Genomic DNA, 16,844 nt, shown 5'->3' on the forward strand with positions numbered 1-16,844 from the left:
TCTTCGTCAAGGCTTCTTCACAGGGTCACTGGGCATACATTCAGTATAACATTCCGTGATGATGATTGTAGTCAATGTGCTTTATCTCACCCCGTATTACCATCGTTTTAAGATTTAAACGAAATACCTTCATGCTACGAGGAACCAATTTTATAAACATTAGTTATTCTTATCATTTTATGATTCACGTTTTTTGATGCATTGTTTCTATTTTAGATTTTTTGTTCTGGCTGACGGGCCAGGACATTCCTTAATAGATAAAATGCATGGATGATAGTTTACTGGAGAAATTGGCCTAAAAACAAAAGTCATCTCTATAGTGGCCCGATGATGGCAGTATTTGTTGAAAAGTCGACTAGAAAGTCGCTGGTTTTAATACTGGGGAAGCCATGTGCTCTTCTTGACAATGAGAACAACCGGGGGGGGGGTCACTCAATATTAAAACCTTACACCATGTGCATTGACACCAGCACATTGACAAACCATACCCCCTATTGCGGACGCAGTGTAAATTTAGTACCCCCTAAAGCAGACATATTGAAGAAAAAACACCCCTATTTCAGACATATATTGAGAACATTCTACCCCCTATTGCGAGGATTCTTCTTTTTGCACTCAAGTGGAGTGTGATCAACTCAAACAAGTTACTGTGTAGTATGCAACTCCTGTTGGTGTCATTCTTTGTTTGATGAAGAAAGATGAGAACTATTGACATGATAGTGAATATGATCATGTATTTGATACAATGCACACAACTTTGCCAGGATTATTATTTCATCAGATACCATTACGCACTTTTATGTTCAGCTCCGAGTGACTTTGGCATGAATACAGGGAAGAAAACCCAGTAAAAAGCAGGAGCTGAATGCGAATAAGGCCGAGGCGCGAAAGGAGTTTCGGATGTGTGGATGATTCGGGGGGGGGGGGGGTGATTTTCTGTAGGCGGTTTATTGTAATCGACGAAACGAAACGAAACGGGATAACACACATAATGAAAATTAAACTGTAATCAAAATATTTGCTGAAAATAATAATATTTAATACGCATATGCAGTTTCGCTATTACAGATAATCCGTCGAAAATCTGTAATCAGCGAAACATCGGTCTGACACGCACAATATTCACAACTTTCAGACGACACTTGACCAGTATATTTACCTTTCCGTCGTGTATTTAACACCATGAAACATTTGTCGAAAATAACGGGATTTTAATTAGTGAATGGTTCGTTTCGCTAATTATAAATAATTGTTTTATGAAGTTTTATACACGACTGAAAGGTAAAAATACTGCTCAAGTTTCGTCCGATAGTTGTAATTATTGTACCTGTAAGACCCTTTTTTCGCCGCGTGATTGCAGATTTCCGATTATCTTTAATTAGCGAAACCATGGAACTATTTTTTTTCCATGACTAATTAAAATCCCGTTGTTTTCGGCAAATGTTTTAGGGTGTTAAATACACGACTGAAAGGTAAACTGATGGAATTGTGAAAAGGTTTCTTATTGATGTCATGGATTATAGAAGAGATTATGTAGGTTGGATTTATTTTCTGTATTTACTTTAAGTTCAAAATTTTTTTTTTCATTTATATAATATGTGCTTTTTCCAATAATTCTATTGCAGCTCCTAATTACAAATAAATAAATAAAAATACTGGTCAAGTTTCGTCTCCGGCCGCTGCAGTGGTTTATTGCTTAAATATTATTTTCAGCAAAATTTTGTAAATATTGTGCGTATAAAACCCATTTTCACTGAATACAGTTTAATTTATATTATGTGTGTTATCCCGTTTCGTTTCGTTCCGTTTTGTTTCGTTTCTTTGATTACAATAAGCCTCCGTTTGCTCGTGTTGGAAGTGGCGGCAATGTCCCGGTGGGAAAGTTCAGGTGGACGTTTGCGGACTGATTGGGGCTATGGGTCCGCCAATTCGGGGCCTAGGGCGGTGTATGGGAGTGATTTTTGCAAGAGGGGGCTTACAGCGGGCGCAGCAGCCCTGTGAGTATATTTCTTGGGGCCTATTGCAGACATTAGCATTTTAAAGGGGGGCCTATTTGCTTCTCACGCGGGCCCGCTTTAGAAGGTGAAAAACACCTCGCTTTCCCGCTAAATTTGGAACGCACATGGGGTAGTAACAGCATATAGAGTGACCCCGCGGGAGAACAACCTAGTTCTGAAGCACAGTCCTCAGCTAGTAAACTGATATTGTTGAGAGTAAAGATACTGGATACTGTTTGGAACAAAGAAAGAGTATATTCCTAGTAAACGGTCACCCCGTTCATCTGCGAGAAATGATTCCGGACACATTTTATAGACTGCGAAACACAAAAGACAAATTTGACCAAGTCACACAAAATAAACAATCTTTGATATTATCAATAAGTATATTGCTTATGTGCAAACTTTTAACTGAATCAGCATGGACATGAATAAGTTGGCCAGTTTAGAATCACAAAATAATGGTTTTACCAGTCACTATAGCACTTGTATGCAAATCTTTCACTGAATCGAGCAGATGCTTTATCAAATGATGTGCGTATGAAAGTCGTCATACATTCTGTGTGTTAAGTTTGAATGTAATCAGTCAAAGCAATTCTACGATTTCGGACTTCGTCTGAAACGGAGACTAAAACAACAGTAGATACTGTATTGTAAAGTACAAATGACACTAAACAGAACGTTTTTACATATGTTAAGTTTTAGATTTTATATTGGAGATGCCCTATTTCTATTTTTTTTTTTTATAATGACGTTGTAACGGGAGGGGGATCTACATCTACGAAAATCGGGGCTACCGCGAAAAAACAACCGATTTTCTCGGTAACTCGGCTTTCGACATTTATACACTCCAATAACATTTTATTTTATTGAAAAAAAAATAACAACAACAACTAAACAAGGAACTGTATGCAAGTCTACTGTCGTGAAGATGGGACAGAAGAACTAAGAACTTATCAATTGTTTAAACGTGAATTTTGAATTTTTTAAAAATTATTTGAAAGACATTAAAAACTTCAATATAATAAAACGACTGTCAACATTTTGTCTAAGCGATCACAACTCTCTGGTAGTATAGTATGGTAATAATAAAGAATTATTATTAATGAGGGACAGGTTATGATTTTATTATAGCGGCTCGGCTTTAGGACAGAGTCGGTGTCAATAGTGCTTGTGAAAACAAGTGGTTCGTATGGTTTACGTGTTGAGGGCGCAATCGGTAATGGCGGACACCCTGTACTCTGATATTATTTTATGCTGGGCCTCGTTCGTTCTCACGTCGGTTTTGAAGGCCGTGAGCAAGAATACTTTGTGTAAATGAAAGCAACTAGGCATCATGGTGGTATGTGTTTCGCAGAGATAGTCATAAATGGAAGAACATGACACTATTGACGTGGTACGTATGAACATGGTATGAACAATTCTGGTAGCATTCCTGGACCTAGCTGTGGAATCATAGCCCTATGTTGCCGACCGCATTATTTACGTGACTGACTCTGGCCGGCCCATCTATGTTCGACTTACAACTACAAAATTAAAAAAAAGACGTCCAAATGAAATTGTTAGGGCGAAATTCGATTGTAGGTCGCACCAAAGAGCTCCGGAACCGCAGCTATCCTGGACCCCGCCAATTTTGCACTCACTATATAATACTTTTGTGAATAATTACTCTCCAGACCATTGTATTGCCGGTTTACAATGCAGAAGAGTGGTTGGACGAGTGTTTGCAGTCCATATCACTCCAGCCAAAATGTTTTCGTGGAACGATACAACTGTCTGTTTTCAACGACTCCAGTACGGTAAGTTGGTATGACCTTTAACCCCACTGTCATCACAATAAAAGAAAATCACTATATTAAGTTTGCACGACAAATTTTACTATTTTCACAACCCTTTCGGCAAATTATATTTCTAATGAGTAATGAAAATATTAAAGCGGAGGGAGTCTTCACCTCGCATGCGGCAGACGGCCATAGCGTGTAGTTGTTTATAAACACGCGACTACCCATGAGCCTTTGCATTTTTAGCGTATGTTGTTATCGTCGCTAGGGACTCAATTATCGTGCGTGCTTTGACAACTCAGTCCGCGTATATGTTTGATAGTGTTTACCACCATATTCTGTTTGTTATGCTACCATGCATGCCGTTTTAATTTCTCTTGGGAAATTTTACGTGTTCTCAATAAATGTTGGTATCTAACCATATTATTGTTGTAACACTGTGCTTTAAAAATCTCTGAAACATTATCAAACATTACAATTCAATAGCTCCATAGACAGGAGTTATTGTTGTTAAGACAAATAATAACTTAGTCAATAAACAGTGCAAAATGTCAGGTTTTGATTAGTATAGTCATGGAAGGTACTAACAAAAGGAGCCACGACGCATTTGTTCACAAACATTGACAAACATTGGTTTCTGTTAGCTCTTAGCACCTTCTTACAGTGGATTACGCTAATTTTGAGCATTCGATAATATTCGGAGCATGTTCGGGAAGCGCATATACAAGACTGAAAATGACGTCCAGTTTGAATACTGTTGTTTCCGGAGATCTTGGCAAACTTTATTGAAGAAGAACTGGTAAACTATCGTGAATCTTTGTCTATTTGTAATGGTGATGTGACTAATAATCAATGATTGCCTGTGACAATAAATATTGCATTATTCAATGGTACCATTGTCAGTGCGTGGGTTTGATGCACAAAACTGGGCATCGGCGAACACCACCAAAAAATAGAGTACCGAAAGCAGGGCATGCCTAGACACTTTCTTTGCAATAATATTTTTTTAGGAGTCTTTAGGAATTTTTGCTGTAGACACCCAAAATCTTGTTGTTGTTACAGTTGCTAATAATTAAAACATGTGAAATCTGTGAAATTAAACGTTCATCTGTTGAATTTCCGGTTGTGAAATACGTATTATGAGCTTTCACACCTAAATAAACCCAGTGCGCATGTGTGATGACTGTAGTTTCATAATGCGAATATATTTTATGGTCACATTAAAAAATCAACGATGTTACGGTATGTCATATTCCACTACCTTCCATGGTATAGCTAAGTAATTCAAAATTGAAAGGAATTTCAACTATGTCTTTAAGTCACTCTTGTTTTTAAGGGCGGTGGTCATCATGCAGTCCATGTTTGATGTATTTACAAATATTTTATATACAGTGCAAGCGACCCATATTAATAAAAGAGCATAAACAATACAGTGATTGAGGCACATAGCTTGGGCTTTCATTCAAATTCAAATGATAACATTAAAAGGGTTAACAGAATAGCATAAATTCAAAAGTTAGGCCATTTTTTTCTTTCAGTATTTCCTTACAAACGAAAACCATTGCAATGTTAACTATCATTTTAAATATTGATATTATCAATTACTAATTTCAGGATACTTCCGCTGAAATATTAGAGTCATGGAAACCCAAACTAGAAGATGCTGGAATATCGGTCGTGATAGGGAGTCATCACTCAAAATCACCCTTAGGAGGTGAGAAATTATGTCAGATCATTTAAATTTAAAAAAATCATGGAATCAATATTATCTGTCCCACTTTGGCTGTTTTACTATTGTACAGTCTTTATTGGTTCTTGTCAAGTAGGGGTATTTAATCAGTTTCCTACCATTAAAATTTAACACCAGATTTCCTTAACTTTATTTTATGCTGTTGCTCACAAAATACAGATAAAAAGATATGAACTATTTTTCACAAAAAAATTTGTCAAACACCTTTGAACATTTTTGAGCCATTTAAAGTTATGTCGTTCCCCAAATTTTGTTGGAAACATATCGTCAAAAATGTGTATGTATTTATTAGATGGGTACTTGTGGCTGTCCTGAAATATTAGGAAATTGCTATTTATTTTATGAAATTATGCTAAAGTAATTTGTTTTGGGTAAAAAAATGACTTGTGTTTGAATTAACAATTAGGTAACACTTTTGAAACACTTTTTTCACTCTTATTTGATAAGTTGAATGCCTGTGAACAGCCTTAGGTGTTGAATTGTGAATGATTTTCAATATTTTGATGTTTCAGTGGGATTTGCCAAGAATAAAGCTGTAGGTCAAAGTCATGGCAGGTTTCTATGCTTTCAAGATGCAGTAAGTAATACAGTACTGGGACATTGGGCTGAACCATTTAGTATATGAGGTGGTGTCTTCAAAGATGCTATAAGTGATACAAGGACATTGGGCTGAACCATTCAATATTTGCTTTTTTCCCAAGATGCAGTGAGTAATACAGGGACATTGAGCAAAGCCATTTAGTGTGGTGGGGTGGTGCTGGAATTCCACTATGCTAATAGGTGTTGAGAATTGGTTCTCATTGCTGTTCAATGTAGGATAAAAAACTTAATTCCTTTAGTTTTTTTCAAACCGCCCACCCCCACCCCCCACTGAAACTTAATTGATAAATATTGACCATGGCGTCAGACTACATTCACCATTAAATACAAATTGATAATCGGATAGTGGTATGGCATAGCAGTTAATTTGACGCACATATTTACACTAGGACCAAACCATTTTCTTGTCTTGGATGTGTTTTTTTTCATTTTCTGTTATTTTTGTCCATGATTGGATAGAAAAAAAAAACTATAAATACTCCAAAATGTTTTTAACTTCATTAAAAAATAAAATCGTTTTTGTAGGATGGAAACTTTTTGAGGTAAAAAAACCCCAACCCCAAACTATAGCAAATAAGTTTTTTATTCGACATCCATCTTTGACGTCGTCCCTTAGTGATAACAAATTTATCCTATTAATGATGAGAATATAATCTGCTTGTGAGAATGAAAGAAACTGAAACCCTAGTTAGATACATACCAATGTACCTAGTTAGTGCTGTGATCAGTCATTGGCTGTATATCATGAAATGCTGTTATTTTTCCCGGGTAGGATGACGTGATGGAAGAAGAAAGAATAGAACTACAGTATGGTGAAGCAAAAATTCATAGCAGTTCTGTAAGTTTACAATTTTTACGAAAATTTTATCACTGAAAAATGCATTGTCATTGTACCTAATTACGCACAACCACAAACAGTCTCCATACATATGAAAATGAATCTACTTAGTGTTTGCTTTACATTTGTTGAGCTGTTTCTCAATTCACCCGTCTGTCTGTCTGTATTGTTTTTTCTACAGATTATTGGGTGCCGTTTCAGACGCTCTCCAGCTGATTCTACCAAACGATACACAAAGTGGTGCAATAACTTGACACAGAAACAACTTATCATGCAGGTTTGTACATGTATATTACATAAGATGTGAACAGTATGGTTTGTATGTGAAACCTCTAATGAACATTCAGTGGGAAACAGGTATAGTTGCAGGGCTCAATATAAAACATGGTTCATCTGTTTATGAAGGTGCACGAGAGAAAGAACACTTTGTTTAGGAGTGATTGATTTAAAATGGACAATTTTAGCCTTCATACAATATTAACTTTGTAAAGATATTTATAAATTATCTTTTCAACTGAAGAGTTTTACAGAGGTATATTGAATGTGTTAAACTTTTGATTGGTCTTTATTGTCCTCACGCTATACAAATTCACTTAAGGGGCAGTGAGTGTTATGTGCATTTTTTTTTGTAAACAAACAATATATTTTACATGTGTTGCATAAGCTGCAGTGGGATCTATACCAAACTTGATGCAACACAGTGATCACCATCCTTTGATATGCCATTATGAGTTATTTCACTTGAATGCAGATATTTGACTGAATAGTAATCATGATCTGGTGTTTGTTTTGAAGGTTTACACATCACATGGTCCGACCGTCATCATGCCAACATGGTTCTGTTCACGGGAAGTGTTCAATAAAGTCGGTGGATTTAATGAAGAAGGAAAGGTGGATCAAATAGGATATGAATTTCTGACTAATAATTTTAGTTATGTCAATATGTGTGCATTTGTCTAGAACCATTTTTCAGGCATGCTTTGACCAATCGCTAACACAACACCATGTATAATGACTTACATATGCACATTTCTATTTGATCAAATTTGGCTGACTGGCGGCCATTTTGGTCTTCAGATTTGCTTAATTCTAATATTTATATGTGTATAGAAGTGTTTCTCGGGAATGAATGGAGCTGTACATTGTAAATGATCGTTATTCAAGGGTTGATGAGTAAGGGCAGGGAACTACAGTGTTGCTGACATCCTGTGTTGCTGACTTACGTTTAAACGTCTACATTCAACGTCACAAACCTGGTTTCACAAACACATTGTGAATCTGTGTAATATTTATTATTCTGTAGGGTGTGCCAGAAGATTTAATATTCTTCTTAGAGCATCTAAAACAAGGTGGTAGTGTGTACAGAGTAGATAGATGCCTTCTGATGTACCGGTATCATCCACAGGCAGCAACACACTCAGTACATTGGTAAGCTGACTATAACATAGATATTAATGATAGCCACAGAATTGAATTTTATCCTTGATCCATGATTTCTAGCTATGTTCTACAGACTTATTGTATTTCTATGTTATTTTGTGGGTATACTATTTTCTATATTAAAATGACTTGAAATTCCGAAGGGTACCGAGGCCAGTAATGCTATTTTGAACAGACATTGCACTCAATCAACATTTTGAAAATTGTTTTAGAATATTCTGAATGGCATATTTCATCTTTGGTCACATGACCTTTCTTCTTTGGTCACCTGACCTATTATTATTTTTCATCTGTACAATACATCTAAGTGAATTTTCCTGAACCCCCTTCTCGACAGTGATACCATCTGGAAAATCCGAATGTCTGCAATCCAGGAAAGGGTTCTTTCTCAGTGGGGTTCTCTTACCATATGGAATGCTGGCAAACAAGGCAGGAAGTTCTACAGGTCATTGACAGAGAAAAATAAAAAAAAGGTGAGCAATAAAAAAAAAAAGATGAGTATACTTATTTATTCTGGTGCCCAAGCATAAGTTGACTGCCCTCTAGTGGCCACAGGGGGTGTTTCTGTTTTTTAGCTCCGCTGTCGACTTTGTCGAGCGGAGCTTATCATATGAGTGATTGTCCGTCGTCGTCCGTGTCAATGTTTTACTTTTTCGACTTCTTCTTGAAAACTACAAGCCTGAATGCTTTGATACTTGGTGTATATGTACCTTGGGTGGACCTCTCTTAGGTTTGTTCATTTCATGTTGATATCTTCAATTCTCTAATTTTGGTGAATATTTTTGTCATTTTTGGTAAAAAGTGATATTTTCGACTTCTTGTTAAAAACCGCAAGTGCAATTGCTTTGATATTACATATATAGGTACTACATGTCGACCTCTCTCAGATTTGTTCATTTTGTAATGATATCTTTAATTCTCTAATTTTGGTGAATATTTTTGTCATTTTTGGTAAAAGTGATATTTTCGACTTCTTGTTAAAAACCGCAAGTCCAATTGCTTTGATACTACATATATAGGTACTACATGTGGACCTCTCTCAGATTTGTTTATTTCGTGATGATATCTTCAATTCTCTAATTTTGGTGAATATTTTTGTCATTTTTGGTAGAAAGTGATATTTTCGACTTCTTGTTAAAAACCCCAAGTCCGATTGCTTTGATATTACATATATAGGTACTACATGTGGACCTCTCTCAGATTTGTTCATTTTGTGATGATATCTTCAATTCTCTAATTTTGGTGAATATTTTTGTAATTTTTGGTAAAAAGTGATATTTTCGACTTCTTGTTAAAAACCAATAGTTCAATTGCTTTGATATTACGTATATAGATACTACATGTAGACCTTTCTCAGATTTGTTCATTTTGTGATGATATCTTCAATTCTCTAATTTTGGTGAATATTTTTGTCATTTTTGGTAAAAAGTGATATTTTCGACTTCTTGTTAAAAACTGTAAGTCCGATTGTTTTGATATTACATATATAGGTACTACATGTGGACCTCTCTCAGATTTGTTCATTTTGTGATGATATCTTCAATTCTCTAATTTTGGTGAATATTTTTGTAATTTTTGGTAAAAAGTGATATTTTCAACTTCTTGTTAAAAACCAAAAGTTCAATTGCTTTGATATTACATATATAGATACTACATGTACACCTTTCTCAGATTTGGTCATTTCGTGATGATATCTTCAATTCTCTAATTTTGGTGAATATTTTTGTCATTTTTGGTAGAAAGTGATATTTTCGACTTCTTGTTAAAAACTGCAAGTCCAATTGCTTTGATATTACATATATAGGTACTACATGTGGACCTCTCTCAGATTTGTTCATTTTGTGATGATATCTTCAATTCTCTAATTTTGGTGAATATTTTTGTAATTTTTGGTAAAAAGTGATATTTTCAACTTCTTGTTAAAAACCAAAAGTTCAATTGCTTTGATATTACATATATAGATACTACATGTACACCTTTCTCAGATTTGGTCATTTCGTGATGATATCTTCAATTCTCTAATTTTGGTGAATATTTTTGTCATTTTTGGTAGAAAGTGATATTTTCGACTTCTTGTTAAAAACTGTAAGTCCGAATCCTTTGATACTATACATATTGTTCATTTTCTAATGATGTCTTCAGTTCTTAATTGAAATGTGCATTGCTAACAGCGGAGCTATCTCAGCCGATAGGCTGCTTGTTAATGAAAAAATTGTATTCAAATGTAATTTTGTCCTTAATAACTTTTTCTAAAATGTTTGGATTTGAACAGTATAGTAAGAAGGATGTGACCGTGCGTCAAGTTTTGACTTCATAGAAAACAAATGCTATTTAACTTCCATTATCTACTGCATGATTACTGACTCCCTCAATTTGTTTCATTTTTTAAGGTTATTGCTTTTTGTGACGTAGATATCAAGAAGATCAGGAAAGGTGTTTATAACTACGAAGAAAGTCAAGTGAGTCTGGCACATATCTGAGTTTTTGACAAAATTATTAAAACAACTGAATGAAACAGAAATTTAGTCTGGGCTTCCATCGACTTTTCACATTACTTCTAGATTTTGTTACAAAAAATGATGTCCATAAAATAGTAAAATGAATAAATATTTGGTAATCAATGTCCTAAATAACTGTTCATAATAGTTGGACATCCTGGGCAGTGGTTGTTTTTTAGTAGCCTATGAAAATCTTATTATAAAATGAAACTAGTCAAACAAGAACACACATACTGGTAACAAGTTCAAAATAAAAACACTTAAAGATTCCTAAACAGAACTTGTATACAATATAAAGCTGTGTTCTCACTGTGGGAAAAATACTCCGTCTTTTGTTAAATTACTGTGCAATACTTTATTTTCACGTGGAATTATTTTTTGCTGCAGGAATGATTCAGTGAAAATAAAATCCAGCCAACATACCCTTTTTTCAATATTTTACATTCAACTTCTCAGAAATCAGTGAAAATATATTCCATGCAAATCATGTTCGTAAAATGTTGTTCAAAACAATGAATAATTATAAGATTTTAATTAAATTATTATAATTAAATTGCTGCCACTCTCAAAAATGTTCATTGTATTTAGAGTGGGTAATTATATGAATAAAGACACATCACTTACCATCATTAATTGTATTGGCATCTTGCATAATCTGCACTGAACTCCTCTGTTGCTAGGAGACTCCAAAACCACAGATTCCTATCCTCCATTTCAGTGACGCCAAGCCACCATTCATCATATGTGTTAAATTGGTGAGTTTTAGTCCTTCAATCTTATATTTATCATTCATAGTTTTATGAATTTAATATTGATTAACAAATCAAGGTATGTTTCTTGTAAGTTAAATTGTAATGATGGCATCCTTTCATATCCAATGATGAAAAATGTGTCAAATTTTGTTCAGGTGGGACATGATTTTAGTAACCCTTTGTGGTTATGTTCTTCTCACATAATCTGCCATTTTGTTTTTGCCAGTTGTCAACAGCGCCCTCTATGGATGTTTGACGATGCTATTCCTTAACTGATCTGTTTATTTCAACAGGATTTGACTGGAGGTGGTTTTGAATCAAATCTCTCATCGATGAATTTGAAAGAAGGAATTGACTATTATCACTTCGGGTGAAATGAACAATTGCATTTGGTTGCCATAGAATCAAGATTTCAAGACATGTAGTTTCTATCTGTATCGCATCTTCAATGTGCTGAGGTAGCGACTCAAGTTTTTAGGTTTTGAGAATAAATTGCCACCAAAATATATTCATTGAAATGCTGCTGTGCCTTCACATGAACACCCTCCCTCCTAAACTGCAACCTGTGTACAGTATGACTGGTTTGGAAAAACTGTCACATCTAACACAAGTGAAACTCACACAGGCAATCTGCAACTGTGGTCAAAGTCGATACATTAGAAAATAGAATACCGGAACTACAAATGGTATATATACATTGTATGTATATCAGAAACAAAAAAATCTAACTGCAATATTTGAATAAAATATTTCGCACTCATACATTGGCTACTATCATTTACTATCACTTTATGCTAATGCTTGTCACCTCTATGTGTAAGAGCTTTGTAGATCTTAAAGTTATTTTTTTGAAGTAAATCTTTAATGTCTGCTTCCTTTCATATGTCCATGGGGTAGAAGATAGAATATCTTTGTTTCGTTTTGTTTCATGGCAATTTTTATTTCTAATAAAACATTTCTTGTGTCATTAGTAATGGCAATCGCTGAAATGTGAGCATTAAATCATAACATACACACTATATATGACATTAAATCACTTGCATCTAGGTTTCATCCAGAGACGTCATCTATTGAAATTTAATTTTATCAAGCGAACATTGGAGATTACGGTACAAGATGACAACTTATGGGACACTGTGCGAAATAACAAATACCTACATTGTGTCTCTCTGACCACCTCTTATTAATGATTTGATTTGTCATTTCCCATAATGGTGTACATCATGCATCGTAATTTTCTATGGTCCCTTCCATGTGACCTAGTTTTCACTTTCATTTTATGAGATATTAGCTTTGTAGGGTCGCTTTGGAAATGCAGTTTTATTTAAAAGTGGATATTTTAAGGTGACATCAAATCTATCCTCACGAAAAAAAATGCAATTTGAATAACAGCATGTTAGAATTTATTTCAAATAGTAAAATGCTAGTCCTAGGCCCATTAATATGTTACACGCTGTCGCAGTTTTTTTTTGTTTCCCCAATTTTATTAATTTTTTCATTGTTAAAAACTACAGAAAATTGCAATAACCCATGTCAATTGCAGAATTACCATGAGATATTTCACAATTCACAACATATATGTATGTGTGTCCATATATGGCATGACAGTAGAAGGGTGGGGATGGTAATAATAAATTCAAACCTCACACATAAATCAAATATATTGGACCAACCCACATGCAGTTTTGTCACCAACAAATCCAAGATGACTGACTGCTGATCATCTTGCTTATACAAATGCCAGGAACAAACAAGTTAAACCATCACATCTACATTCCACATCAGGTTATTTGTTTTAGAAATAGACTTACTCATTAACTGATTGTATCCAAACTTGGTCCATACAATGAATATCATGGACCTGGAGGCATGTAATTGTACCTCCTGATTGAATTCCTAATTCCCTGACTGGCTACCATATTGTTTTATAGAATCTTGGACCCAGATTTATGGTCCATGATTAGAATGCTTTTCAATAACCGTAATTTTGACCTGTCTTCATGTAACTAATGTTGACAGTCACTAAAAAACAGAACATTATTGACAAAGACTTGTTTCATTTTATTTCTGGTAAAAAACATACACTTGCATCCAACGATTTTTAATTAGTATAAATTATGAGCGTTCATAAAATATATAGTTTGATATGGTTTAAAACAATTTTTCTATAAAAAAAATAATTAGTGTGAATTTTAGTTTCTAAAAACCTCCAGTACATACTGAATTAATATCTGTCTTACTGCCATGTACCAGTCTTAATGTTATCAGGTATGCAGATGAAGATAAGGTTGGTCACCTTTTAATCACATGTTGAAATGCCTGAAATTCGAATACATATAATAGATATATAGTAAATGAACTAATAAAGCATAATTGCATATTTATAAGCAGTGAAATGCCTAGTAAGATAAATCTCATGCCATATTATTCCTTCACCTTTAACCTATGACGTCACTATAGCTACGCGTTCGAGAGATAACAGTAGATTATATCGAAGTGAATGCATATCGTATATTGTATTAATGAATAAATTAATCACAAATTCAATTACACTATTGTGTAGGATTTATACACCAGTGAATGGATTGTGGAATATTTTTAGAATTTTGTAGTCATCGATCTGTTCCAGCAGTGTAGAGTAACAAAATTGGGACAGATTACACCAAATGAATATGCGAACATTATAATAACATGAATGAAATATACAAAAGCAAATAGCGTACGAATATGAAAGTAACATTGTGTGGGATATGAAGCTATTTCACCGTGTGTACTGCGGATAGCTACACTCGCTGTAACCATATTTCGATTTGCTCTGTCGTTTGTTTTAACGTATCTTTACAATTATTGATTTATATAATATGTATTTGTGGAGCATCGGCATTTACACGTTATTTGATCTTGCGCACGTGACAACTAGTCATTACGTTTGTATGTCTTCAATAGTAAAACCAATAGTAAAAGCATTCTAATATTGACAAACGGTTGGCTTTCACTGAAATACATTCATCATTTCTTCGAAATATAGCCTGGTAACCCTGAACTAGACATTTGCATTTGCGTGTTTTAAAGTCTCGCTTATTCTCATTTATTGTGAACGCTATATCATTCAATAGCGTTTTTCTATAAATCACGCCCTCTCGCGGCTAAGTGTTTTTGTGGCGAAAAATGACGTAAACTGGTGTCGTCCACAAATATAACTATGTCTGTTTGTTTGTTTGTGTAGTCGTTTATAATTTGGAATATAGAAAACACTTATTTTAACAGTGACAACAGATGAACGCCAAAGCAACGCCGTAGACGGCTTTTTTTCACCCCACTACAGTACGTCACAGAGGCGCTGCGTCACAGATGCGCGACTTGTCGCAAAGATGTACATGTACATAGAGTTTCATTTTCGTAAATTCGCTGACAGATTGATGCGCTAAATTAAAACCCAGTAAATATTCAAATTAAACAATATAATGTATTATTTCCTCTACAAACTAGTGAATTTTAAACTCAGTGAATACCTCTGCAACCTCAAGTCCACTTAAATTTTAAACAGTAAATATTCTCGGTGTTTTATACTTGTGGTATTGATTACGACTTTATCCTGACAGGTAAAACGATTATTAAGCTTCCAGGGTCCAAACTAAGTACCACAACGGATGACCCTAACACAGGGCCTCTCCGAAAAGGTGAAAGACTATCTCGTTATTAACACATTGTGTTCTACTTACGATTTGAGGCTTGACGATATGGTGCAGGACCCTGAATGCATATTCAAAGTCATAAAACACATATTTATATAGGCCATGGTTGTACTGGACAGCTTGAATAAACTAGACTTTATATAAATTTGATTAAAATAAGCTCCTAATTTGGGCTCTATTTTTTTTTATATATACTTTATTTGATTTATTATTTATTAGCTGTCAGTTTTTTTTTTAGTTTTTTTAATATTAATGAAAAATAATGAAAAAAAAATATAGTACTAATAAATATAATATATATAATACACGCCGTACAATACATCAGATGTTAGTCATCATAGTAGACTCGAACCTCACTCGGAAAACAACGGATGACACCGACACCATCACCTTATTGCGTACCATTGCATACCATATTCCAGTGGGTAGAAAATATTAAGGTACACGTGGCGAAAAAAAATATAATGAACTCCCCTCTCCCATGCACATTATTACGTTGTCTGGGTGCGCGAGACGAGGCTTGGTGAAAGATTGATCGCCACCACGTTAAATCATTAATAAGTTATTCACAGATTATATATATCCTTACATATTTACAATTATTTGATGGACACGGTAATACAAGTAATTCGGTAAAATATGCTAGCCGTAGGTATTAAATAGCAGGGCAAATATATCAACTAAAGTCCAATCACTATTAAATCCACGTGTGCTGAGAAGAAATGTGGATAGACGAATACGCGATAATAATACTGTAAAGGGGGTAATTATTCACTGGGTTTTAATTTAGCTTATTTCGCTGACTGGGAAATGCGCTAAATTAAAGCCCAGTGAATATGTAAAATTTAGCATAGAACACATTATCTAAATGACGAAACCGTGAATTTAAAACACACTGAATATGCCTGAAATGGTAAATCAGTGAAATTTAAACCCAGTGAAAATTAGTCATTTTACAGTAGCAAATAGTCTTCGCAGTGGCGTAATGTCTAATGACGTTACTACTCCTGTGTATTGTCAAGGTGGAGTAATCTTCTTCAAGCAGTTCAACAAATTGTCACGGAAAAAATAACGATACTAATTTCACATGCTGTTGAATCAGATAGCTAAAAAGAGGCGTCCTGTTATCTTGTAGATTGTGCACTCGAGATATCGGGACACTAGACAATCATTATTATTCCTTATCCAAGCATCTTATCAGTGGGCGCAATGACAGAGATAACGGCGATGCAATTTAATTCGAACGAATTTCGCACTCAGCCATCTGCGCTCGTTTAAGAAGAGCGCCACCAGCGATAGTAATCAGAAAATCCAATCGATATATTGAGGGCAGATGGAAGTCTACGTCCGTCATCGGTCGCTTGTGCGGTTTCGTACTCGTCCATCCCACACTCAACGTATATGTGGAGGCAGAAAGCAGGACAATTCCAACTTGAAAATTCAAAATGACGTTGCGCATCTCAACCGAAATTAAGCACGACGCTTGGCACACA

At 34.8% G+C, this 16,844-nt stretch overlaps 1 protein-coding gene across 1 annotated transcript; it reads left to right on the forward strand.

The window, feature by feature from the left end:
* The first annotated feature begins 3,224 nt into the window (after positions 1 to 3,224).
* Positions 3,225 to 12,162, forward strand: LOC100376892 (queuosine-tRNA galactosyltransferase-like). The gene is made up of 12 exons (XM_002738965.4): positions 3,225 to 3,393; positions 3,674 to 3,796; positions 5,393 to 5,492; positions 6,041 to 6,105; positions 6,901 to 6,966; positions 7,148 to 7,243; positions 7,762 to 7,857; positions 8,270 to 8,394; positions 8,744 to 8,879; positions 10,797 to 10,865; positions 11,585 to 11,659; positions 11,950 to 12,162. The coding sequence occupies exons 1-12, from the start codon at positions 3,367 to 3,369 to the stop codon at positions 12,028 to 12,030; spliced, it is 1,059 nt and encodes a 352-aa protein (XP_002739011.1). The 5' UTR covers positions 3,225 to 3,366; the 3' UTR covers positions 12,031 to 12,162.
* Positions 12,163 to 16,844: the final 4,682 nt, after the last annotated feature.

The sequence above is a fragment of the Saccoglossus kowalevskii genome, chromosome 8, assembly GCF_978046115.1.
Source record: "Saccoglossus kowalevskii chromosome 8, keSacKowa6.1, whole genome shotgun sequence".
NCBI lineage: Eukaryota > Metazoa > Hemichordata > Enteropneusta > Harrimaniidae > Saccoglossus > Saccoglossus kowalevskii.

Excerpts from the sequence above, each read along its gene's own strand:
- LOC100376892 (XM_002738965.4), top strand. The coding sequence starts at position 3,367 with ATGGAAGAACATGACACTATTGACGTG. Across the intron at positions 5,493-6,040 it reads CTCAAAATCACCCTTAGGAG|TGGGATTTGCCAAGAATAAA; the intron begins GTGAGAAATTAT and ends TTGATGTTTCAG. Across the intron at positions 6,106-6,900 it reads TTCTATGCTTTCAAGATGCA|GATGACGTGATGGAAGAAGA; the intron begins GTAAGTAATACA and ends TTTCCCGGGTAG.